This window comes from Rana temporaria, chromosome 6 (genome assembly GCF_905171775.1).
Source record: "Rana temporaria chromosome 6, aRanTem1.1, whole genome shotgun sequence".
Lineage (NCBI taxonomy): Eukaryota > Metazoa > Chordata > Amphibia > Anura > Ranidae > Rana > Rana temporaria.
In genome coordinates, this window is record NC_053494.1 from 38,820,136 (window position 1) to 38,848,097 (window position 27,962).

General features: G+C 42.9%; 1 protein-coding gene across 1 annotated transcript in view; it reads left to right on the forward strand.

The window, feature by feature from the left end:
* The window catches only part of SNX8 (sorting nexin 8), a 50,632-nt gene extending 23,403 nt beyond the window's left edge, over window positions 1-27,229 (forward strand). Inside the window, exons 4-11 of the mRNA XM_040356685.1 lie at window positions 4,300-4,421; window positions 6,384-6,464; window positions 6,718-6,878; window positions 9,608-9,740; window positions 18,060-18,128; window positions 20,550-20,699; window positions 22,430-22,579; window positions 26,651-27,229. Of these exons, the coding sequence (XP_040212619.1) occupies window positions 4,300-4,421; window positions 6,384-6,464; window positions 6,718-6,878; window positions 9,608-9,740; window positions 18,060-18,128; window positions 20,550-20,699; window positions 22,430-22,579; window positions 26,651-26,764 (980 nt within the window). The 3' untranslated portion in view covers window positions 26,765-27,229. The remainder of the gene's footprint in view (window positions 1-4,299; window positions 4,422-6,383; window positions 6,465-6,717; window positions 6,879-9,607; window positions 9,741-18,059; window positions 18,129-20,549; window positions 20,700-22,429; window positions 22,580-26,650) is intronic.
* Window positions 27,230-27,962: the final 733 nt, after the last annotated feature.

Consider the following 27,962-nt stretch of genomic DNA (forward strand, 5'->3'; position numbering starts at 1 on the left):
AGGTGGCACTGGGAAGTCAACTCTGGAAATTGCAACTCCATGGGAGAGGCTCGGCTTTAATACACAAATACCAGAAACTGAGGTTTTTCTAAATTTATAGCAAATGCCCTATGAGGTTTTAGTAGAGCTGCACGATTAATCGCGGAGAGAACCGCGATCTCGATTCTCCCCGCTCGCGATCTCCCCGTGGGATGACCCGTGATTCTTCTGTTTCACGGCTGATTCCACGTTACCAGCGTGGAACGCAAATGGCGCCGATATCGGAACCGACGTCAGCAGCCTGCGCCGCTGGATGGATGCCTGGGCTTCTCTTGCAGATCTGTACAACTGTAGTGTGTATCCATGCGCCACCCAGTGGTTGCCGGCAGTTCTGCTTCTGATGTATTAATCTTTCTCACAGTTCTGTACAAATGTGTGTATCCATGCGCCACCCAATGGTTGCTGGTGGTACTTCTGATGTATAAAAAACAGACCAGTGATATGTCTATAATGTTAAAGACCATATAACTCCTATGAAAAAAAGCAGAATCAAAGTTCGATTCACCTTTTTTTATAGGAGTTATATGGTCTTTAAAGCGGGAGTTCACCCATAAGACAATTTTTTCAAACAATCCCCTTAGATGGATGCTCGTTTTGTCTAGGGGAATCGGCTAGTTGTTTTAAAATATGAGCTGTACTTACCGTTTTCGAGATGCATCTTCTCCGCCGCTTCCGGGTATGGGTCTTCGGGAGCGGGCGTTCCTTTTTGATTGACAGTCTTCCGAGAGGCTTCCGACGGTCGCATCCATCGCGTCACTAGTAGCCGAAAGAAGCCGAACGTCGGTGCGGCTCTATACTGCGCCTGCGCACCGACGTTCGGCTTCTTTCGGAAAATCGTGACGCGATGGATGCGACCGTCGGAAGCCTCTCGGAAGACTGTCAATCAAAATAGGAAAGCCCAGTCCCGCAGCCCATACCCGGAAGCTGCGGAGAAGATGCATCTCGTAAACGGTAAGTACAGCTCATATTTTAAAACAACTAGCCGATTCCCCTAGACAAAACGAGCATCCATCTAAGGGGAAAAAGTATTATGTACGGGTGAACCCCCGCTTTAACATTATAGACATATCACTGGTCTGTTCATATTTTCAGATAAATCACAGGTTTATTTATTTGGGGGAGGGGGGGTTCTGGCATTCAGTTTTTGAGAATCGTGATCTTTAGTCTAAGCAAAGGAATCGTGATTCTCATTTTGACCAGAATCGTGCAAAACTCTAGGTTTTAGAGATTTTAAATTTTTTACAAGTACAAAAAGTTAGCAAAAGTATTCTAGTGTTCTGGCAGCAGACAGCTCTGCATTATTATGGCTGTAGTGCATTGTGGATTTTAGAATCGGAGGGGGGGGAGAGGAACAGTGAAAAAATGAAATTGTCAGACGCAGTCTTAATATACTTTTTTTCAAAGCGGTGCCTGAAGTGACATGGCTTCAAACTGGTGAAGATCTATGTTCCTTTCACTGAGATGAAACCCTTTGAGAAGTGTGCAAGCTATTTTTGTCCTTCATGAAACGGCATAGATTTGTTAGGGAGGATATGAAGACGGCGCGGGCAGAGTGAGCGGTGACGGCACTGTCACAATCTGTGTGCTGCCCGCTTTGATCAGGGCTGATGTGAAAGGAGATAGTTGTAAAGAGCTCATTTACAGAAAGAGAGAAGCGCCCTCAAAAGCGATAACTGTTTATTTTTCAGCACTTCAAGGGAAGATGTCAAATTCTAAGATAACTCTTTTTCTGAGGATCACAGAGCCTTAATTATCTGAAATGGGATTTAACTCATTCACTTACTGCTCTGTGTTTAAGTATCATTTCCACGAGCTGTAAAAATAAGAGAGAATACCTCAAATGCTTAAAGGGGATCTGAGCTTATAATGTAAAACGCTATTAAACCCAAAAGCAAACATTTATTATATTTCAGCCTACCAATTATTCGATGTAGTGGCTATATTCGTTTTCTTATTTTTAGATTCCCCCCACTATATGTGCCTGGCGATCTGGCCAGTAACGCACGTCCTGTATCAGAGTGTCTCCACTCTGGATGAAGGAGCACAGGGGGCACCTTTTGGATTTTGTCTGTGGAGAGAGAGAGGAGTGTTAAAGGGGAAGTAAACTCAGGAAAAAAGCGCCACCTGCAAGACAAAGGCAGAATGAGGTAGTATGCATGGCATACTAGCTCATTATGTAATGCTCGCCTCCGCAGCCGTCCTCCTCCAATGCCCGTGCAGCTAATATCTTGCCTGGGGGTTACTTCCGTGTATAGCGGCTCTGGCGCTCTGATTGGCCGGAGCTACAATGACGTCACTCCCGCGTGGGAGCCGGCAGTAATGGCACAGCCTCAATAAGGAACGGCACACTACAGTGTGCCTGCGCCGCCTGTGATTCTAGTAAATATCTCCTAAACCATGGAGGTTTAGGAGATATTTCAAGCACCTACAACCACTTTAAAAGTACTAACAAATATAATTAAAGATAATTTAACCACTTCAGCCCGAAAGGTTTTACTCCCCTTACTGACCAGGCCATTTTTTTGAGATACGGCACTGCGTGCTTTAAAGGGGTTGTAAAGCCTCGTGTTTTTTAATCTTGAAAAAACACCTTGCACTGCCCCCCCTCACCCGCCGTTTTACTTATCCGAGCTCCGAACTTCCATGGGCACTTCTCCCAGCGGTTTCTCAGCTCTTCATTGGATAGGTTAATAGTGCAGCCATTGGCTCACGCTACTGTCAATCAAATCCAATGACGCAGCTGCCGGGCTCGGGGCCGAGTCATACACTCGGTGGCTATGTACACCAAGTGTATGACACGAGAGCACGCCTGCAAGGTAACCCTCCTCGGGAGAGAGCTTTCCAGAGGGGGTTCTCTATTGCGAGGAGGAGCTGCCGTGGGACCCCAGAAGAGAGTGATCGGGGCCACTCTGTGCAAAACTAACTGCACAGTGGAGGCAATTATGACTTGTTTCATTTTTTATTTATTTTTTTAAACATGAACCTTTAGTATCACTAACTGACAATTGTGTGGGCGTGCGATGCTGCACCCAAATAAAATGTACCGTATTTATCGGCGTATACCGCACACTTTTTTGCCCTGAAAATCAGGGCAAAATCGTAGGTGCGCGATATACGCTGATACCCGCACCGTGTTTGAATGCCTGCGCGGACATATACTGAGCGCAGGGGATTCGACATGAAGACAGCGTGGGAGAAGGCCACCACCGAGGCCGCAGACGGACGAGGCAGCCGATGGATGCCGGGCAAGACACCAAAACTGTAAGTAGTTTTTACAGGATTTTAGGGTCAAAATTAGGGGTGCACGCTATACGACGGAGCGCGCAATACCACGATAAATACGGTATATTTTTCCCACAAATAGAGCTTTCTTTTGGTGGTATTTGATCACCTTATGGAATGGCAGACTTTGGAATGCTGTGCACCTTAATGTAAGACTCATCATTTTAGCTATGCTGTCTAAAGCCAGCCCATACTTGCATTACTACTCTGTGTAAGGTATGCCATTCCATAATGGGTCTATAGGTACAGGACCCTGTTTGCCAGGCCTCGGTGCCTCCTGGTGTTTCCATGTTGAGTGTAGCACCTTTTGGACGCTCTTCTATCCAGTACAACATACGATACCTCCAAGGTTGGTAAGGCAGAAAGTTCAGAGATTCTGTTTTTAAACCAAACATGGAATGTTTTTTGTTTCACCAATGAATGACTACAAGGTTACCTCTTATACCCCTGATGAAGGAGACGCATTGTCTCTAAAACACCTTTGATAGAGGATACCAGTTTTTGTCATCTTGCTTTTTCAGTTGGTGTATTTTTAGTTGTTCATATCATGTATATTTCATGTTTCTGGTCTTTTACTGATTATTCACAATAAATATCTATTTTTATCAGTGTATCTGTTATGTGTTTGAAGTGCCTATAAAGTCCCACAGCTGGACAACCTATATGTCTATGTTGGTCAGTTTTAAAAAGCTGGTTGTGTAAGCTATGATTTGTGTGGAGACCCCCTTCACAGGCTGTGCCCATCAACACCAATAATGCAGGATCAGATCTGTATTATGGGAACTTTTTTTATCTGGCTTAGATCTGACAATGTATGACATAATAAACACATTTTATGTGTGATGAGAAGCTATAGCAATAGGGACACCCTTAAAACTACAAATTTTAGAAACAATTATGACATTAATTGTGCCTATTTTGCACAACAGTACAACACTATATCTTTACATTTTATCTTTGTATTTGCTATTTTACTAGTGGATCGAGAGTTTATAGAATCCCGAAGGCGCGGTCTAAAGAGATTCGTTAATTTAGTAGCCAGGCACCCGTCTTTCTGGGACGACATACTTGTGAATATTTTTCTTTCATATAATGGTCAGGTAAGTAAATCTTACTTTGTGTAAAACATCTTTGTGAGTAATTTGCCTTTGTTTTCAGGGTCGGTCAGTGAACATTAATCGATAAAGCTGCTCTTTGTAACATGGGGTCAGGTCAGAAAACGACCAGTCTTCACACAATGCAAGCATGCAATCTTGCAAATTACAGATTACTTGCTCCGTTGTCCACTAGAGTCTAAAGAGAATGGTCTGAAAATCCAGACAGTCTGTATGGAACTGTAATGTGCTCACATAATTTGTAATAAAAACATCTTTGCCATTTTGCAGCTTCCCTCCAATCACTTTGCATATTATGTTATATATCCTATGATTCTGTACTTGCCAAATATGCTGCAGAAATCTCCCCCCACTAAGTCTGACTGCAGCCATTTTAACTGTGGGCAGCTGAAGCTGCTACCTGTTCACTTCCTGGATTTACACAGACACACCTCCCAGATCTGCAGCTCTCATTGGCACTCTTATGACTCATACCCCTCCTTTCAAGACAACAGGAAGTGGGCTGTATAAGGCATTTATTGGCAGAAAAAAATATGTTTTACTATCCAAATGGACAAATCTATTATAATAGATAGAAAATTAAAACTGAACCCATGTTCAATATGATCATTAAGAGACTGGCATACTTGTAGACTTATTTTGTATTTTTTTTTATTTTTCTGTTTTTTTTTACTTTTTTTATTTTTTTTATTCTCATCCATTGTAGAGAGTTAAGGGATTCTGACTGCCTTAATTTTTATTGCTAGGAACAATTTTGGAAGCCTTTTTAATAACCTCAAAGGGGAACCTCTCATTGACCTTATCATGACATGGGCATCATTCTGGGTAGTGGGATCTGGGCAAGGAAGTGCCTGGTATGCCCCAAGCATAGTGGCCTAAGTGCACAATTCCACTCATCTTTTTGTAGATGCTTATCAGAAAAAGCGTTGGAGTCAAATGGAAAGGCAAAATAAAGACAGTTTTAAGTGTACCCGTTTGCCTACCCATTGCAACAACTGCACACGTATTGTAATGACTGCCTATTTGCTGCTCAAGTATTGTGTAACGATTGCCTGTGTGCTGCTCGCTTATTGTCACGATTGCCTTTTTCATGGCTGCATAGTGTCAGGATTGCCTGTTGGCTGCCCATGTATTGCCAGGACTGACATATTTTTTTTTCAAGTCAGCACAGTGGGGCTGATTTAATAAACTGGAACGTACAAAATCTGGTGCAGCTCTGCACAGTAGCCAATCCGCTTCTAACTTCAGCTTCTTCAATTAAACTACACCAGATTTTGCACTCTCCAGTTTTAGTAAATCAGTCCCACTTTGTTTAGAGGACCATAGCACTATAATGGAATTTGTTTCCCCTACAGACCTGCCACTTTAAAACTCTGCCACTGTTCTCTCCATGTTTTTGCTGTGATGTATTACACACACCACGATTATATTCCTGAATTTCCTGCGGTATGTCATTTATTTTTCACTAATTGGTTGGTATGGAGTAGTTTGGGAGGCATCACAAGGCTTGCAAAATTAAAAAAAAAAATTCTCAAACAGATTTTATCTAAACCACCCGCATAACTCCACTTTTTTTTTTTTATTATAATTTATTATTATTATTATTTTTTATTGCCTGTATTGGGTTCAGCTTTATATTAGTTTGTTTTACAAGCTCTATAGGTTCTTGAATAAAGAGGGAAGAACATGGGCCATAGTAGGTAACATATACAACACATAATTTATGAATTGTAACTAATGCTGTAACGTCTCTAAGGAGACAGTGAAGAGTCCTGCGTTGGCATACACGGTGACCAATTGGGATTTCCTTTTCAGAAGTAGCTACAATGTAATATAAATTACATTTTTATTTTTTATGGATTACGCTTTTTTTCCCTTTTCTCTTCCGTAAACCTGAAACAAAGCAAATAAGACTGTATTATTATTTATTTGTTTTGTGTGTTTTAGGATGTACAGAATAAAATGCGTGAATCTTCCCATGCGGTGGGAGATGAGTATATGCTGTGCAAACTTGCAACACAAGCCAAGGTATTTATGATGGTGATGTGTTTTATTTATATATATATATATATATATATATATATATATTATATTATATTATATTATATAATTTTGATGATGCTATAAATAAAGAGCGATCGATCCTTCTAGACACTGTTATTAGACCAGAAGACCGATCCTTTATATTTTGTGCACAGCCTGTTTTATGTTGATTCCTGGCTCTCTGAGTTGGTGTTTGTATGTCTGCTGATTTCCTGTCTTCTTGTTGCTATCCTCGCAGGATTTCCTCCCGGCTGATATCCAGGTCCAATTTGCAGCCAGCAGAGAGCTGATCAGGAACATCTTCAACAGCTTTTACAAGCTGCGGGATCGAGCGGAGAGAATGGCTGGAAGAGCCATTGACAATGCCACTGATCTTCTGGGCTTTGGCAAAGAACTAAGGTAATTCAATTGTCAAAGGGTCAGTTCAAACAAATGGGATATTCCCGTTAAATGGTAAGTTCACCTTTTTAAAATAAATATTAAATGCACTTTGTTTTGCAGGTTGAAGAAATAAAATGTGCTTTTTTATTTTATTTTGTTAGGAGCCTGTAAAGCATTGCACCCGTAATCAGTAGATTGCGGGTGCAATGCAAGGCTGATTCAAACTGTCAGTATAGCTGTCTGCCCATACCTCGTATGGGCAGGCAGTTACTGAATGACAGAAAGATTCAGTGAGTTACCAAGAATGCTCATCAGCGTCCTGGTAGTTCACTGAGAATTACAAGCGTTCAGCCGCAATGGCTGACGGTAGTTCTAGTTCTCCCATTCACAGAATTCTGTGAATGAATGACAATGCCGAGTGGGTTTGAAGCTTCATGCAAGATTTTTCCTCATGGGGTAAAGATGATTATGAGAAATGTTGAGGATTTGGCCCATAACTACACAGGAGGAAGGAGCTTGTGAATGATCTCAAGGCAGTTGGGACCACAGTCGCCAAACAAACCATTGGTAACACAATACGCCGCCATGGATTGAAATCCACAGCGCCTGCAAGGTCCCCCTCCTCAAGGAGGCACATGTAAAGGCCTGTCTAAAGTTTGCCAATGAACATCTAAATGATTCAGAGAGGATTGGGAGACTGTGCTGTGGTCAGATGAGACCAAAATTGATCTCTTTGGCATTAACTCAACTCGCCGTGTTTGGAGGAAGAAAAATGCTGACTATGACCCCAAGAACACCATCCTTACAGTCAAGCACAGAGGTGGGAACATTATGCTTTGGGTCTATTTCTCTGCTAAAGGTACAGGCTGACTTTACCACATTGAGGGGCCAATGGATGGGGCCATGTATTGTAAAATCTTGGATGAGAACCTTCTTCCCTCAGCCAGAATACTGATGATGGGTCATGGATAGGTCTTCCAGCATGACAATAACCCAAAACATGCTGCCAAAGCAACAAAGGAGTGGCTCAAGAAAAAGCACATTAAGATCATGGAGTGGCCTAATCAGTCTCCAGACACTAATCCTATAGAAAGTTTATGGAAGGACCTGAAACTTCGAGTTGGCAAGCGACAGCCAAGGCACCTTAAAGCGGGGGTTCACCTGAAATTTTTTTTTTAACATTAGATTGAGGCTAATTGTGGGAAGCACAATCGGGTTTTTTTTTTAAAATCAATGCAGTACATACTGTTTTAGAGATAGATGTTCTCCGTGGCTTCCGGGTATGGGCTGCGGGACTGGGCATTCCTATTTGATTGACAGGCTTCCGACCGTAGCCTACAGCGCGTCACGAGTTGCTGAAAGAAGCCCAACGTCTGTGCGGCTCTATACGGCGCCTGCGCACCGACGTTCGGCTGTTCGGCTACTTTCGGCAACTCGTGACGCGCTGTATGCGACGGTCGGAAGCCTGTCAATCAAATAGGAATGCCCAGTCCCGCAGACCATACCCGGAAGCCGCGGAGAACATCTATCTCTAAAACGGTATGTACTGCATCGATTTAAAAAAAACACCCGATTGTGCTTCCCACAATTAGCCTCAATCTAATGTTAAAAATTTGTTTTTCGGGTGAACCCCCGCTTTAAGGATTTTAGAGAAGATCTGTAAAGAAGAGTGGACAATAATTCCTCCTGAGATTTGTGCAAACCTGGTCACAAACTACAAGAAACGTCTTACCTCTGTGCTTGCTAACAAGGGTTTATCCACCAAGTACTAAGTCATGTTTTGCTTGGGGATCAAATACTTATTTTTCTCAATGAACTGCAACTCTATTTATAACATTTTGTATCATGTGTCTTTTCTGGATTTTCAGTTGATATTCTGTCTCCATCTTTTATGCACCTATGATAAAAATGATATACCCTTCATTTCTTTGTAAGTGGGCAAACTTCCAAAATCTGTAGATCAAATAATTTCCCCACTGTACAAGTCTTGTGGATATTCGTAGCGAGACCTCTGCTTCTGGACTCTACACTTTTCAACCTGGGAATTTTCGGTAATTCTGCCAAACTTTGCTTTTCAGCTTCTCCTGTTACATTCTCCATCTTTATAGTATTATTAACATTCTAGATAGCGTGTAAATCCCTTTTAATGTGTAGCAAAGGTTTGCAGATGGAAGAGCTCAAGAACAGATGTCTTACCAATAAATTCCCTGAGAGATTTAAAGCGGGGGTTCACCCCTGAAAAAAATGTTTTAACATTAGATTGAGGCTAATTACGGGAAGCACAATCTGGTGTTTTTTTTAAAATCAATGCAGTACTTACCGTTTTAGAGATAGATGTTCTCCGCTGCTTCCGGGTATGGTCTTCGGGACTGGGCATTCCTATTTGATTGACAGCCTTCCGACCGTCGCATACAGCGCGTCACGAGTTGCCGAAAGAAGCTGAACATCGGTGCGGCTCTATATGGCGCCTCCGCACCGACGTTCGGCTACTTTCGGCAACTCGTGACGCGCTGTATGCACCCGAGTGTGCTTCCCGTAATTAGCCTCAATCTAATGTTAAAAATGTGTTTTTCGGGTGAACCCCCGCTTTAAGCACTGTCAATTAGTTTAACACTATAGCATCTACTGAAAAACCATAATAGTTTTAGGTGAACTGACCCCGTTTTAAAATGCTGATATTATGCTATCTATGCCAAGTATTGTGTTTGTTATTCATGATGCTCTGTGTGCCTATTTTCCACCTCTAGTGCCTTGGGCTCTGATACAACCCCACTACCCTCCTGGGTCACCCCAACACACAGCTCCTGGGGAGCACTAAAACAAGCACTGAAAGGACTATCTGTTGAATTTTCTTTGCTTGCTGATAAAGCAGCACAGCAGGTAAGTGGCTATAGATTTATTTTTAAATATTATTCTGCAGTTCTGTTTTTTTCATAAACTGTCCAAAATTCAAGCAGTGAGCGGTCCAGTTTGCACCCTACTGCCCGACAGCCTCCACGTAAAATGTAGCATAAAATTTAGAGGAGACTGGCAGATGATTCTTGGCTGTAGGATGACTCCAGACGATTAGATGCAGTCAATGTTTGATATCGCCTATTGTATTCTGCCAGCTGCAGGTGCTGGCTGCCAGAATGCAGAAGCCTCAGGGGAAGATTCAGTAAACAATCCTTTTACGGTCTGCAAGCTGAAAATAAATGCATGAAGGTAAGTATAACGTTTTTTTTTTCTTTCTTTCTTTTAAATGATGCCTTTTAAAGGTACTGTCAAGAAATTCTTCCTTAAAGCAGATTTCCACCCAAAAATGGAACTTCCACTTTTCCGCACATTTGGCACCTTTCAGGGGTGAGGGGGGTGCAGATACCTGTCAGGTATTCGCAACCAATTTCGGGAACAACTCGTGCGGCAGACATGCCCCTACCCGCAATCCCCCCCCCCCCCCACTGTCTCCTGGGAAATACACTGTTCCCAGGAGAGAGCGACGGCACCGCTCTACATGCGCAGTAGGGAACGGGCAGTGAAGCCGCAACGCTTCACTTCCCGATTCCCTCACCGAGGATGGCGGCGGGTTCAGCCGAGGGACGAGCGATTGCTCGTCCTCGTCTGCCGGCATCGCAGGCACGCTGGACAGGTAGGTGTCCCTATTTTAAACGTCAGCAGCTGCAGTGTTTTGTAGCTGCTGGCTTTTAAAAATAAAATTTTGGCGGAACCTCCGCTTTAAAAGTAACAAAAGACACGGAAGTTTGGCGCTATTCTGTTTCTGAGCAGCTTAGATTACCTACTATTTGTTGACATTGGAAGGCAGTCATGCTGCAAAGTGCCTGCTGCCAGAGGAAGCTATGATTGAGCTTCAATTTCAGTAGTAATTCGGTAAAGCATTAATTGCACCTCGGTATCATCAGGTTTTAAGTTAAAGCTCATTTTTTGTCTAACAATATGCAAATACTTGACTGTTCATCGATCTACATAATTAAAGAGGAAGTAAACCCTGGTGGGTTTTTCTTCCTTTCTTCCCTGCAAAGTAAAGACATGAAGCACATTCTGTGACACTTACCTGCAAACAAAGCCTGCTTCGTCCCCATTGCAGGCTGCATGTATCTTTGCCCATCTTCCTTCTGGGGCTGCGGACTCCATCTCTGTGACTGGTCAGAGCTACGTAACGTCACTCCCACGCATGCGCACGGGAGCCGCCGGTCACAGCACACTCGATTTGAAGAAACTGCATGAGCGCATGCACCGCTGACCTCATCGATGCAGTAAACATTATCTCCTGAATTGTTTAGGAGATATTTACAGTACATTACCTATAGTTTACAACCACTTTAAGAAGCACAGATAATATTGCAGCTGCAGCTTTCCTCTAGCAAGGAGAAGAGTGAGCAGCACAGAGTAGAGTCGTCATGAAATCTCATGCTAAATCTTGTGAAACTAGAAGTCCGAAGCACCCAGAAGATATCCAGCTAAAAAATTGTAGGCTAAAGCTGGCCATAGACGGTTTGAATCTCAGCCAGTTAAGCAAGAACTGCCTGAGATTCGAACCATGTATGGGTAGGCTGATTGTACCGAAGTTGGTCCGTCGATCAACTTGGGTACAACCAGCCTGTATGGATTTTTCATGTAATTATTGCTATAGCTATAGCCGCTAGAAATAATCCTTCTGTTCTGGCAGGGAAGCTCTCTCCCACTGGGCGAGTACAATAGCTCCACGGGAGGGATTCCTCCATTCACTGTGTTGATGGGGGGAAATTGAGCAACCCGTGGTTGCAGGAAAGAAAATCGCACCATCTATGGCCAGCTTAAACGAGAAGTCCAGCCTGAACTCGTTTGGCTGGGCTTATCCTTTGGGTCCAAGGAGTGCAATTGGTTTTGCACACCTGTGACCCGTTTTCAGCAGAGAGTGGTCTGAAGTCTGCTTTCTGCTGACGTCACAGGAATCGGTCCAGGTACCGCGTCATCATGACAATAAAGTCTGTATCCACCTGGTACCTGGACTGAAACCCGTCTGTCTGTCAGAGAGCCACTGAGAGTTTGAGACAGCCGCTCCCCGCCCCTCCACAGCTCGGCGCTCCAGTGAGTGAGGCGGAGCAGAGTGGAGAGCTGCTGACTGATAGGCAGCAGCTCTCTGCTCGGGGAGCTGAGAGAACAGAGTCATTGGCGATGTTCTGCTCAGCTCTCAGTGTAGAGGCTGCGGGCGACAGAGGCATCATCCACCTAGTATAAAAGGGGGAAAATAAATCTTTACTTCTCTTTTAAGGAGTGCATGGACACACTTGCTGTATGTGCCAGGAGGTTAGCAGGTGTTTACAGGTGCTTGTATGTTGATCTGGATCTAAAGTGCATTTTATAATGCAAACATCTAGCTAACCAAATTTCATAATTGGTGGCTGTAATCCCACCCATCTGGCAGTTGGTCTCTCTGACTTGGTAAAGAATCCAGGGAGGAGAAAGAAGGTTGCTTGCTCCCCAATACCCACAACTCCCATACATTTGTGGAGGAGCACAGCAAAGTTTAGTATCGGTGTCAAAAAGGGAAAGGTACACACGTTTTTTGCAAAGGTATGTAACCAAAAAAACTGTGGCCCAGATTCTCGTAGGAGTTACGCCGGCGTATCTCCAGATACGCCGTCGTAACTCTGAGTTTGAGGCGTCGTATCTATGCGCCTGATTCTTAGAATCCGTTACGCAAAGATTTGTCTTAGATCCCAACCGGCGTAAGTCTCTTACGTCGTCGTATCTAAGTTGCATATTTACGCTGGAAGCTAGGTGGCGCTTCCGTCGATTTACGCGTTGATTATGGTAATAAGCTAGATACGCCGATTCTCAAAACGTACGTGAGGCCGGCGCTTTTTTTTTTACGTTGTTTACGTTAGGCTTTTTTGGGCGTAAAGTTACCCCTGCTCTATGAGGCGTAGATGAGGCGTACCAATGTTAGGTATGGATGTCGGAACAGCGTAGAATTTTTCACGTTTTACGTCGTTTGCGTAAGTCGTCCGTGAATGGGGCTGGACGTAAGTTACGTTCACGTTGACTAGGCATTGAGCGGGCGCAATTTAATTTTAAAATTTGACGTGATACTGAGCATGCGCGCGCATGTGCTGTTCGAAAAAAGCGTAAATTACGTGGGGTCACGATTAATTTCCATAAAAACACGCCCACCACTTCCACATTTGAATTAGGCGGGCTTACGCCAGCCCAGTTACACTACGCCGGTGTAGCTTAAAGCGCAAGTTCTTTGAGAATACGGGACATGTCGCTCTAAGTTACGGCGGCGTAGTGCATCTCAGATGCGCTACGCCCGCCGAAAGATAGACGATTCTACGAGAATCTGGGCCTCTGTTTTTAATTTTGTAGTAGTTGAAACTGATTAGTTGGCATTTATTTTTATTTTTTTGCCGACTAGCTGGAAAGTCTGCTGGGGACTCCTTTGTATTGTTTTGTATATTGCCCTCCCATGTATACATTTCCCTTTCTTCAAACTTTAAACAGATCACAGCGATTTTTGCTATTTAAATACTTGCCACATGTCGCGCACAGCACTGGACAGTCTTGAAATGTTGAAAGTTATGGACTTGAAGGCCAGATGTCGTAAGGAGTTTGGAATGCTTAGGAAAATATTATTCCACTTGGATTTCTGTGTAAGAATTCTTTAAAAGTAAATCTCTGCCAAATAAGTTGTTGGCGTTGTAGAAAAGATGGTCAAAGTGCAGCCGAGACTGAAGGAGCATTCTTGCCAACGCTAGAACACTGGGCGGGCCTGCGGTCAAGTTTTTAGCCCTGTTAATATTCAATTTATTTTAGGACCACTGGGGGAAATAATTATGGACTCGCAGTGAACTACACAGCAGTGCACCAACTTCCATATAGCAGTAGAGCTTGGGCGAGTCTTTCACTAAAATACCTAAAATATAACTTTATAATACTGTTTAATTTAAACAACCATTAAAAATAACCACAGTCTCATTAATCAGAATGCCTCTGCTGGGTTCACATTCGAATTAGAATTCCTCTTCATTTATCTTGCATATATAATATAGTATATTTAAAAAAAAATAATATGGATAATTAAAAAAAATATATTCTATGGCCAGTGTTCAACCTGCTCTAGCGTGCCACTTGTGTTTGCCCATGCAGAACAAAATAAAATGGTTACTTGGGAAACATGCTGATAGTAGGAGATCAATCTTCTGCTTCTTTGTTCACTGTCCATTCACAGGCTAGGGGAGGGACAAGACCTGCAAGTGTTACTTGGCTACAGCAGAGAAAATCAGGTCTCCTGCCCTGCTAGACAGGACTGTGCTGTTTGACAGAGCTTAGTAAATCCTAGAAATGGATGGGCAAAAATGTGACTCGAGTATAAGCCGAGGGGGGCATTTTTAGCACAAAAAAAAAGTAATGTGCTGAAAAACTCGGCTCATACTCGAGTATATACGGTATATAAAACGTATAAAATACATGCAGGCAAAACGACACCCACATGTATTTTATAAGTTTTATATACCGTATATACTCGAGTATGAGCCGAGTTTTTCAGCACATTTTTTATTTATTTTTTGTGTGCTGAAAATGCCCCCCTCGGCTTATACTCGAGTCACCTTTTTGCACCTGATCTCCCAGACTTTGGGGACCCGCTACACATGTAGCCTCATTTCTCCTCTACAAGTGTGCAAAGTTTGCTGTCTGGGGGACCTACGGCCGGGGAGCCCTGAATTTCCAAAGCTGGGCACCCCTTCTATAGACTCCCATGTTAAACGTAAGTCTAGTCATGGACACAGTGAGGAATGCAGATGGATACCCTAGGCTTATACTCGAGTCAATACGTTTTCCCAGTTTTTTGTGGTAGAATTGGGTGCCTCGGCTTATACTCGGGTCGGCTTGTACTCGAGTGTATACGGTAGTTCAGTAAAGTTGCAAGCTGCAAAATTGTTTAATTACCTTGTCTTTACTATTTGGTAAATCACTGACCTGGAACAAGTAAGTACCGTATTTATCGGGGTATTGCGCGCTCCGGCGTATAGCGCGCACCCCTAAAGTGGACCCGACATTCCTGTAAAAAAAAAACATTTTAGTACTTACAGTTTTGGTGTCTTGCGCGGCGTCCATTGGCGGCCTCGTCGGGTCCGGCGTCCGTCTGCGGCTTCGGGTGTCCTCTTCGTCGGGTCCGGCATCCTTCTGCGGCGTCCTCCCCGCTCGATCCCCGCTTTCCCGCGCCGAGTTTGAATACTGCGCCGGCATATACCGAGCGCAGTACACGTGTATAGTCGGGCAGGCTCGGCTACTCTCGCGCTCACGTCCTGTACGTCCAGGACGTGAGCGCGAGAGGAGCCGAGCCTGCCCGAGTGTACTGCGCTCGGTATATGCCGGCGCAGTATTCAAACTCGGCGCGGGTATCGGCGTATATAGCGCACCCACGATTTTGCCCTGGGCAAAAAAGTGCGCGGTATACGCCGATAAATACTGTAGCTCAGATCTCCCTACACTTTACTGGCTGTATGCTGCTTCCAGGGAGTATGACTTGCTAAGTGGGAAAGCAAGGATCAGGGTGGCAGCCCTGCTGTTTGTCTGTTGAAAAACAAGTCAATAGTGGTAGCGCCCATATTTCTGTACTGAGGGGCAGTGTTATTTTTATTGACGAAAATATTTCTATATAATTATCGTCGGTGGCATGTTTTCATTGACGAAAACTGTGAAAATCTATTCCAAATTTCATCAACGAACGAAAAGCTAACGATAATGGGAGGGAGGGACGTTTACCCACGTGAACTTCCGCTGTATATGAAGGCTAAATCTGTGTCTGTAGTTTGTTCAAACCTTAAAGCGGAGTTCCACCCAAAATTGGAACTTCCGCTTAACCCACTCCTCGCCCCCTTACATGCCACATTTGGCATGTAATTTTTTTTGGGGGGGGGGGGGCTACAGGAGGAGTGTGACTTCCTGTCCCACTTCCTCCTTCCGCCGAGGGGCTGGTGAGGCGAATAGCTTAATTGCCTTACTGCAGCCCCTCCCTGTAGGCGATCGCCTGGGACACATGACAGGTCCCATGCGATCGCTTGTCCAATGAGAGAGCACAGCGCCGCTCGCGCATGCGCAGTGGGTGCCCGGCCGTGAAGCCGAAAGCTGTCACGGCCGGGTGCCCACACTTAAGATGAAGACGCCAGCCGGGGAGGGGGGGAGAGGAGCGGAGCCCCGGCCAGCGCGTCGCTGGAATGTGGAGCAGGTGAGTGTGTGTTTATTAAAAGCCAGCAGCTACACTTTTTGTAGCTGCTGACTTTTAATAAACACAAAAAATGCTGGAACTCCCCTTTAATACCATAAAAATAACATGCTGTTTGATTTTTACTCCAGGAGTATATACTGAGTTTGGAAATAATTCTAGAGAAATGCCTAAATAATGCATTACGATTTAAAGGGCTTGTAAAGGTTCGTCTTTTATTTTCTAAATTGGTTCCTTTAAGCTAGTGCCGTTGGTTCACTTACCTTTTCATTCGATTTCCCTTCTAAATGTTTTTTTCTTTGTTTAAATTTCTCACTTCCTGTTTCTCCTCGGTAAGCTTTCCACCATCATCCGAGCGGTGGAAAGTCAGTCAGAACAGCTTACTGAGGAGGAACAGGAAGTGAGAAATTCAGACAAAGAAAAACATTTAGAAGGGAAATGGAAGGAAAAGGTAAGTGAACCAACAATGCACTAGCTTAAAGGAACCTATTTAGAAAATAAAAAAACAAACCTTTACAACTCCTTTAACTAAAGCCATTTGATTTTAGCTTGTACTTGACCCCTTCCCTACCGGGGCATTGTAAAATGACGTCGGCAGGAACCCTCCCTCGATCCGGGTGGACGTCATATGACGTCCTGTGTTCCCGGCGATCTAGGGCGCGCGGGTGCCCGGCAGCCGCGATTGCCTCCGGGCACCCGCGATTGCCGGTGATCACGGCAGGAGTGTGGATCTGTGTGTGTAAACACACAGGTCCACCTCCTGTCAGCGGTGAGGAGACCAATGTGTGTTCCCAGTACAGAGGAACACACAGCGGTCTCCTCCCCTTGTGAGTCCCCTCCCCCCTACAGTTAGAACACACCTTAGGGAACATATTAACCCCTTCAGCGCCCCCTAGTGGTTAACCCCTTCCCTGCCAGTCACATTTACACAGTAATCAATGCACATTTATAGCACAAATCGCTGTATAAATGTGAATGGTCCCAAAAATGTGTCAAAAGTGTCCGATGTGTTCGCCACAATGTCACGGTCACAATAAAAAAATCGCAAATCGCCACCAATACTAGTAAAAAAAATTATAAAATAAAAATACCATAAATCTATCACCTATTTTGTAGACGCTATAACTTTTGCGCAAACCAATCAATATACGATTATTGCGATTTTTTTTGTTTGTTTTGTTTTTACCAAAAATATGTAGAAAAATACGTATCGGCCTAAACTGAGGAAAAATATATATATATATTTTTTTTTTTAAATTGTGGTATTTATTAAATAAAAAAGTAAAAAATATTGTGTTTTTTTAATTTTTTTTTAAATTGTCGCTGTTCTTTTGTTTATTGCGCAAAAAATTAAAACCGCAGAGATGATCAAATACCACCAAACGAAAGCTCTATTTGTGGGGGGAAAAAAACATAAAGATTTAGTTTGGGTACAGTGTTGCATGACCGCGCAATTGTCATTCGAAGTGCAACAGCGCTGAAAACTAAAAATTGGTCTGGGCAGGAAGGGGGTGAAAATGCCCTGTATGGAAGGGGTTAAATGTTAGTCGACTGAAATACGACTAAGGCTGGGTTCACACCATCGCCGCATATGGCTCCCAGCAGGGGTCCGGTGCGTCCTGGTTCAGTTTCAGGTCCAATTTCAGCACAAATTTTTGGCTAAATTTGGACCTGAAATGGACCAAAAGACGCACCGGACTCCTGTGCAAATTTTCACCGGAGCCGCAACGGAAATATGTGAACCGGCTCCATAGAGAGCCACACAAAATCTCCTGCTATTGCGAATTAGATGCGGAGAAACCTCGTGCAAGTTCACAATGGTGTGAACCCAGCCTCAAACAATTCAGGTGACTAAAATACGACTAAAACTAAAATGGCATTTTAGCCAAAAGACTGGGACTAAAACTAAATTGAAATTTGATGTCAAAATGACCACTGCTGACCGGTTCTCATAACTGTCTTTGACTGTCATATTGCCTGATTGTTTTTAGGGCAAACTTGAAGAAATAGATGTGGTGGAGAAGCTGAACCTTTTCCTGGATCTCCTGCAGTCATATAAGGTATATATCAGAAGCGGCTTTCCTGTTTACATTCTGTGTAGTAACGTGGATGGTTCCCCACTTCCTACATCCCTCCTCCTCCTTGCTGTTGGTAACAAGGGAACTAAATCACAATCATGAAATGTTATTTTATGATTACTGTAATTCCAAATTTCATGAATATGGGGAAGGGGGATGTTCCAGGGCGACTCTAGTAAAATTCGGATGATGGGGAAATTTTAATTGTGTTGTCAGAGTAATTAATTTTTATTCATGCCTTTTGGGTCCGACCTCATCGAAATGTAGCAACACTTCACAACCGGTAATATTCAGATACCTGTTGTGACCACTTCATAATTTGAGGGTCATACCCTTTGGGTAAGCCTCCCCCTCACATAAGGGTGGTGCGCATCGGTTGGGTTCCACATACCATTATCTGGATCCATATTTCACATAATCGGATAAACTGGAATTCCGTCACATTCATTTTTTACATGGGCTTTTATTTTTGTTTCTATTTGTTTTATTATGCAATAATAATAAAGTACTTATGAGCATTTTCGCAATTAATAAATCATTGTTTCATGTATGTTGTGATTAGAAGCACACACGTATAGTGCACATTGATCATTGTTCACTGTTTTACAACATACTGGGTATATCCAGATGTACCTTGACCATGTAATATATGGCTTTGCTCATGTTGGTTAGAATTACTTTTTACTTTTTTTCTTATTTGTATGCATTACACTTTGAAGGGTTACTAATTTTTAAAATATTTGGTGTCAAAGGATTGTGCTAGCTGCAACACTATAGACATAGGTGTGCGCAGCCTTTGGCATTAGGGTGTGCACCCCAAAGCTCAAACACGCTCTACCCATCACGCACAATGTTCATTCAGAAAGGGAAGGGTGTCGGTAAATGGCATATTTACTGGCCCCTTCCCCCACTCATTCTAAAACATCCACAGCAACAACCGGTGGGAGAGGGGGGAAGCCGGGAGTGCTGTGGGGGGAAGGAGGGGAAGCCAGGTCAGTAGGGGGAATCTTTTCTGCACAGGGTGATTAGGGTGTGCCTGGGCACACCTGGCACAACCTGTGCGCACACCTATGACTATAGACATTGTAAACTAGTGCAGATTTTTTCTTTAAGACATTTTTTTTTAGCCTCAACTATATATGCAGCACTTTTACATAGTGTAGATCAGTGTTTCTTGACCTTTTTTCAGTCAAGGCACCCTTTAAAAATCATGGAAAGTCCCGAGTCACCCTTTAAAAATCATGGACAATCTTGAGGCACCCCATTCTAAAATCTATTCTAATAGTTTTACATAATGCTTCAACATCCACACAAGTAGGACACCCAATGCTAGAGGTAAATTATTCTTTCAAAGTAAATTCACTTTTGCACACTGGTACTGACTAGTATGCCAATGTTTCTCTTCTCCCTCAGTTTTTCTCTATCACTAATGTGACCCCCAACGCTGATGGAGAGGAGCAGGGGAGGGTCAAACAAGGATGCTATGTAGGCGACTGACATCCTCCATATCAACTGATGATGCCATTGGTCATTAGGACACCGGCAGCTAGTATGTTGTAATGGTGCCCAATAAGGACCTGTGGTCTTGTGTAACTAAAAGACAGGCTTCAGCCACACGCCAGCTTGTATACACTTTTTTGGGCAATTTTTATATGCATTTTGCCAAGGCACCCCTGAAGAAACTTTGAAGGCACCCTGGTTGAAAAAGGCTGCTGTAGATTCACATCAGGTCCTTGCCCTCAATGAGCTTACAATTAAAGGTCCCTACTTTGCATACATACTTTACATAGACATAGTAGGGCAAATTTTGGACAGTTTTTTTTAATATTGGATGCAAACCGAGGACTACAAGGCAGAAGTGCTAACCATTAAAGCGGAGTTCCGGCCACAATTTCACTTTTTAAATATAAATACCCCTGTAATACACAAGCTTAATGTATTCTAGTAAAGTTAGTCTGTAAACTAAGGTCCGTTTTGTTAGGTTGTTACAGCATTTAGACACTTTATAAAATAGAAATTGACTGGGGCCATCTTAAGTGTGGGCATCATGAAGCCAGACTGTATGACTTCCTGGATTTCAGCCTTGCAGACCTCGCACAAGCAGTGTCAGATCAGGTTTCAGCACCTGTGCTGTCCAAGTCACATGATTCTTTGAGACTGGGAAGTGCACAGACTCCTGGAAAGTTACACCCACTACATTCCCAGGAGTCTGTGCGGTGTACGTTAGGAAGCATTAAGCACCTAGGTGCATGAAGTGGGAAGATTAACTATTCTGCCTAGCAACAACACTTTGAAGGCATCTAAAAAAAAAAAAACTACTGATGTAATGTTATATTTATGGGTGGAACTCCACTTTAAACCACTGTGCTGCCCAATGTTATGAGGTGTGATGATCTCTTGCAGGATCTGTGTGAAAGGCACGAGAAAGGAGTATTACACAAGCACCAGAAAGCTTTGCACAAGTACAGTCTAATGAAGAAGCAGATGATGAGTGCTACTGTACAGAATAAGGAAGCCGAGTCTGTGGAACAACTGGAGTCTCGCATTGTGGAGGCAAGCACAAATAGAAAGATACTTTTATTTTCCACATTGGCTTAATAAAAAACAAGTTTCGTCCAGCATACTGGAGGGATCCCTAACCCAGTCTTTCTGTTCTCATGCCCAGTGCCAGCCCGTCCATAGGGGGCGCACTGGCGCCACCTCCCTTACCATGCATCCGACCCCCTGATCCTCATATCAGTGGCACCGGAACATGGATTCCATGGGGGGGGGGGGGTGTTTTTTGAAGCACCTGTTCAGAGCCTCCTAAAAGGCTTCAAAAAAGGTGGCCTCGGAGTGCAGAGCGTTGCGCTCCAAGGCCACCTATTTGTTTGACCAAAGCGAATGAATTCAGAAATACACTCCTTCCACCAGGAGGGACACCAAAGGGGGTGTTTAACGTCTCCCTGAAGACTCGAGGTTAAAACCGGACGTGTGCAGAAGATCGAATCGGTGATATCAGAAGTTATGATCACAATCATAACGGTCAGTATGTGCCTGGGGTGTTTAACGTCTCCCTGAAGACTGATGGTTAAAACCGGACGTATGCAGAAGATCGGATCAGTGATATCTCAGAGAAATAAGAAAAAGAAGATCCATAGTGTATACTGCGATAAAATGTGTTTAATGAAAAAGATCGTATTGCACTTATAAACGCAAGTAGGAAATGCGCGGTGTATATGGGTACAGATACGTTTCTCGGCGTCTCCTCCGCTAAGTTCGTCGGCTGTTTCACAGGATCTCCGTATGGAGAGGTGTAGTGACGTCGGGAACACAGACCACCCTATGCGTTTCGTCACTAGCGGACGTCGTCTGGGATTGGCTGCACTTAAATAGTTTATAATTTAGTTTTACTTTTATTGTTATTTCATATATGTTTGTTTTTGGATTATTGTTCTTCATTCACGTATTTTACACATATATGTTGTATATTTTTCCAAAAAAATTTCATAGAAATTTTTGGGTATTATCAATATTCATTTTCTAACGCTGTACCTCATATTTAAACAGTATTTTATTACAGAATATAAAACATTGCACTAACATTATGACATGATAAAGTGTTGTATTTAACAAATACCCTTCCCTAACCATTTACTCCAGATATTACGCCTCATTGACAGTCATATAGCTTTAGTCCTGTATATCCAAATTGTGTCTCTCTCACTATACCACATTCAGTTGTTGAGTACATAATATTTCTATTAAAACGGTTTTCTTATATCTGATAAGTGCAAAAAATGCCATTTGATTCTGATAGAAATCAAGCAAGCAACTATTGGCATAGTTTGCTGATTCCTGTGCACTCTGGGGTGTGATTTCAACAAGTTTAGGATGAGCTCTAGGTTTACAATGCTGTTTCTCCACTGATTCAGTACAGAGAGAGCATTGCCACCCTAGGACAGGAAGTGTGTTGCTGGCAGGATCACCAGGTAAAAAGACTGGCAGCCAAAACCTTTTAAGGCTGACATAATAAACTTTGTTCTTGGGTTTAGATTACATTCACATTTACATATAACTCCATATAATAAAAAAATGTATTACCTACTTTTTCTTATTTTCAAAATACTGTTTACTCAAGTGCAACAAGTTCAACTTTCTGTTATGTTATGCATTGTCCTGTCTATGCATCTTTATGTTCATAGCGTGTTTTTCATTTTATAGTTCTACATCTTTCTTTCATTTACTACACGTGTCCTGTTACATTTTCAGTGGAATTTATAGGACTCTGTTTCTTATTCCAGCAAGAGAATGCCATCATGGTCATGGAACTGAGGAATTACTTTTCCCTCTTCTGTCTGCATCAGGAAACCCAGCTCATCCACATCTATCTGCCCCTCACCTCCCACATACTCGGGGCATTCGTCAATTCACAAATCCAGGGACACAAGGAGGTTTGTTGGCTAGTTTTTGGTTACATCATCTAAGGCTGGCCATACACTATACAATTTTCTTGTTCAACTTTCCTTTAGATTTACCAAACTATATAATAGGAGGTCAAACCTAAACCCTTTTAATGTGTATGTATGCAATCAGGCAGGCCCTTGCACTACATAGTTGAAGGTAAATCTAAAGGAAATTGAATAAGAAAATTGTATAGTGTACGGCCAACATTGGGACATATGGGACATGTAGGAAAGTTGTTATTTTTCTAGTGCAGTCAACCTCTGTGCAATTGGTTTTCACATCTAGCATTAGGTTATTTAAACTCGCTGGGCCAGATTCACAGAAAAAGTACGCCGGAGTATCTGCTGATACTCCGGCGTACTTTAAAATTTGCCGCGTCGTATCTTTAGTTTGAATTCTCAAACCAAGATACGACGGCTTCTGCCTTCGATCCGACAGGCGTACGCCTTCGGATCGTAGGTGTAATACTTTGGCGCCCGCTAGATGGAGTTTGCATCATTTTCTGCGTCGGGTATGCTAATTAGCTGTTTACGGCGATCCACGAAGGTACGCGGATTCGTCGCATTCTCTTACGTTGTCGCTAGTCGGTTTTTCCCGGCGTAAAGTTACAGCTGCTATTTCGTGGCTTATATTTAGACTGTCCATGTTAAAGTATGCCCGTATTTCCAGCGTCAAATTCCATTTCTTTTTTTTTTTTTTGTAAGTCGTCCGTGAATAGGAAAGGACGTAACGCACGTCACCGTTCAAAAGATTACGTCCGTGCGACGTCATTTCGCGCAAAGCACGGCGGAAAATTTCAAAATGGAGCATGCGCAGTACGTTCAGGGCGGGAACGCACCTAATTTAAATGATACACACCCCATTTGAATTAGGCGGGCTTGCGCCGGACGGATTTACGCTACGCCGCCGCAAGTTTACAGGCAAGTGCTTTGTGAATCAAGCACTTGTGCTTAAAATTTGCGGTGGTGTAACGTAAATGGTATACGTTACGCTGCCGCAATTGTATGTGAATCTGGCCCGCTGTGCTTATTAATCTAAATCTGAGAAATATGAACACACCCTGTCAAGTCATGTAGAAACAACCTTGCTCAAAGCGTAAATGCCCCTCTGCAGGAGGACGGTAAAGTTGAACTCCAGGCATATCCAAAGGCACCATTTTAATCCATATTGTATTCATGTTAAAACCATTACAATGTATTTGTAGGGATTTGTTTTTTCTTGATAAAGTCCCGTACACACAATGAAAATCTAAAGTAAAATTTAGTCCTATGATCTGCCGATTTTCGGATCGTAGTACGGTTCTTTCGACATCCGATTCTGTTTTTTCGTGCGACAAAATCTGAATGTGCAGACTATAAATTTTTGGACGTGCGTGAGCTCAACATCTGATTTTTGTTTTAGTATCGGACGTTGAGTTCACGTACGACAAAAAACTCAAACTAAAGAACACATACAAAACTGTTCAACACATTACTGCACTGCACTTCTGAAGTTGTATTCTGTCGTACGAGAATTTTCGTATGGCGAGTAACCTCTTCACTTTCGACATGAGACTAGCATGCCACAAAAAAAACGGATGAACGGTCGTCCGAAAATCTTATCGCGTGTACGAGGCTTTAAGCCTCCTACACGCGATCGGATTTTCCAACGAGAATTGTGTGTTGACAGACTGTTGGCCTAAAATCCAACCATTTGTACGCTCCATCGGACAATTGTTGGATTTTCCACGGACAAATGTTGGATGGCAGGCTTTAAAATTTTCAGTGGACAACGGTCTGTTGTCGAATTTTCCATCAGACAAAAGTCAAAAGTACAAACACGCATGCTTGGAAGCTATGCTCACCAAACACATTAACAGCAGGTACCCAAAGGGTGGCGCTAAAGAGCTGAAAAACGACCTAGTACGGAACTACGTTCGTGTTTGTTGGCTGACAATTGTGTGCCGTTTGTATGCAAGACAAGTTCCTGGCCGGCACCCTTCGGACAAAAGTCTGACACTTTGCGGAAAATCCGATCGTGTGTACGAGGCTTAAGGCTACATTCCCACGGAAGGCCAGGGGCACATAGTTTACTACGTTCAGAGGTGGCTAAATTGCTGCAAATTTGGTTGCAGTCAGTTTGCATGCAGCCAGAACTCTGCAGAAGCACCGACCTATCTGTGTCCGAAGTTAGTACCAGCCATTGATCAGAGTACATGTCTGACAGCTGCCACTGTCCACAAACAGTGCATGCAGGCAGCATTTAGAGCAGGGATCCTCAAACTACGGCCCTCCAGCTGTTGTAGAACTACACATCCCATGAGGCATTGTAACACACTGACATTCACAGACAAGACTAGGCATGATGGGAATTGTAGTTCCTGAACAACTGGAGGGCCGTAGTTTGAAGACCCCTGATTTAGAGTCACCAGCAAGAATCTAATGACTCTCACCAGTGCTCGTGTAGCCTATGTATTTCTGTCTGCTTCTTGCTAGATAAGGAGAAATCTCTATAAAGTGAGATAAATTCCCCTGTTAGAGAGTTGTGATTGGAACATTAAAAGATTTACCCTCACCTCTTTTCCTGGTGACAACTCTAACATTTTGGATTTTTAAACACTTTCTGCCTTTGGTGACAGTTGTCACATTGACACAGAGAGAAAGTCAATTCACTTAGCAGGAACAAACACTCGTGAAATTCCCTTCTCAAGTACTTCTCCCTACTGTTTTCTTTGGCTGAGCAAGAAAGGTGTTGGACGGTTTCCCTATTCACATTTTGTGGGAATCTTTCCAGGAGCCTTGCTGCTCAGTCAGTGGAGACAGTTAGTGGCAATACTTGGCTTGGGACTTCTGCTGGGATCATGATACAGAGAAGTGTTGTTTTCACATGCCTTCCCCCTAAAAGTGGCCACACACCTAGAAATTTGTGATTCAGTATGAGCGATTGCAAAACAAGCAATTCATCATCAATTAAAATATCTAATGATGCCGCATTAATCGAAACTACAATCTATTAGAAACTATTAGCTGGATTCAAATAGACCGCCGCATCTTTGCAGCAGCGTAGCGTATAGTATTTACACTACGCCGCCATAAGTTAGCTAGGCAAGTACTGTATTCACAAAGTACTTGCCTGCTAAGTTACGGCGGCGTAGCGTAAATGCGGCCGGCGTAAGCGCGCCTAATTCAAATTAGGCTGAGGGGGCGTGTTTTATGTTAATAGGGGGTGACCTGACGTGATTGACGTTTTTTACAAACGCCGCATGCGCCGTCCGTGTACATATCCCAGTGTGCATTGCGGCAAAGTACGTGGTTTCGACGTGGACGTAAATTACGTCCAGCCCTATTCACGGACCACTTACGCATACGACGTAAAATTTTCAAATTTCGACGCGGGAACGACGGCCATACTTAACATTACTAGTCCAGCTATTTGATGGAATAACTTTACGCCTGAAAATGCCTTCCGTAAACGGCGTATCTTTACTGCGACAGGCGCGCGTTCGTTCGTGAATAGGCGTATCTAGTGATTTACATATTCTACGCCGGAGCGCAATGGAAGCGCCACCTAGCGGCCAGCCTAAATATTGCACCCTAAGATACAACGGCGCAAGCCGTCGTATCTTAGATAGGCTTAAGTGTATCTCAGTTTGAGAATACACTTAAACTTAGGACGGCGCAGATTCCGAGTTAGGTCGGCGTATCTACTGATACGCCGGCCTAACTCTATCTGAATCCACCTATATCTGTTTAAAAAATAATAATAATAATAATTGTATCACTATATATTGTGATCAGTTCCCTGATGTACTCGTTCGATCGTTCAGAGGTGCTTGACAAAATTCTGCCACAGCCAATCGACTTTCTAGTTTCCAATTCAATCATAGGCTCCATAAATCAGTTGTCCCCTATGGCTTATGATTCTTATTCCACTTGATCATTTTAGTCGCATCCAAAGATCACGTAGAAGCACATTGATTTATTTTTCTTAGCAAGGAAAGTGCTGTAACTTGGAGTGTTTTTTAATTTAATGTACATTCAGACTATAAATCTGCCTAATATTTGTCTGTTTCATTTTAGATGACTCAAGTGTGGAATGAATTAAAGCCGAAGCTGAATTGTCTGTTTGTGGGATCTTCTGGCCTTGCCACCCCACCCCTGTCTCCAGAGGAACGTCATTTCTTTACTCACTAGACCCATATCTAGAGAAAGGCTAACCGATGAGACCGATGCAGTACTCAAGTTCTAGATTGCCATGTTGGTCAGTTTTTTAGTGAGATTTTGTCCTAGGCAGGCTGTTTATGGGATGATTTACTTTTTGGTGTGAGATCAAACTATGCATAAATCTATTGACCCCCCAACTATATTGCCAGCAAACTCTTGAAGGCAGACAGTTTGTCCATTTGAGGCAATTGTCAATACTAGACATGCTAACAAGGCATGACAATATTGATGTACTTTTCTCTAGTTAAAGTATATTCTAAGCCAAAAAATGTTTTTGTTTCAGATACAGTTTGGAAGTTCTAATGGCAGATGATATGGTGTGCTACGGATTAACCTGTGCACCACATCCCCCAACAAACCATATTATTGACTACAAATTACACAGGGCTTCTTGGGTGCCTTTTTGACAAATAAACATTATAGACTAGAATATATCAAAACATTTTTTATTAACTGATCTCAAAATCACAGTTCAATCACAAGTCAAAATCACAAAATAAATTAATTGTACTGTACATACATCAAATATTCCAACATATTTCTCCCTCCATAAATATATTCAACTACTTACTAAAATCGGCAAGCTAAGGAGTCTCCTAATCAAGATAACTTTTCCTGTTCAGTTGATGCCAATTGTTATGCCGCGTACACACGACCGTTTTTCAGGATGTAAAAAATTACGTTTTTTTTTTATGTCAATAAAAACGATCGTGTGTAGGCTCCAGAGCATTTTTCACAACGTAAAAAATGGCCATTAAAAATTTGGAACATGCTCGTTGTCGTTTTTAACGTCGTAAAAAATGGCCGTGTGTGAGCTTTAACGACGTGAAAAAACTGTGCATGCTCATAAGCAAGTTATGAGACGGGAGCGCTCGTTCTGGTAAAACTAGCGTTCGTAATGGAGATAGCGCCTTCGTCACGCTGTAACAGACTGAAAAGCACGAATTGTGTCTCACCAAACTTTTACTAACACGAAATCAGAAAAAGCAGCCCCAAGGGTGGTGCTATCTGAACGGAACTTCCCCTTTATAGTTCCGTCGTACGTGTTGTACGTCACCACGCTTTGCTAGAGCATTTTTTTTTTTTCACGTGTGTAGGCAAGGCCGGCTTAACAATAATCGGGTTGAAAAAAACGTTGTTTTTTTCTAGACCATTAAAAATGGTCGTG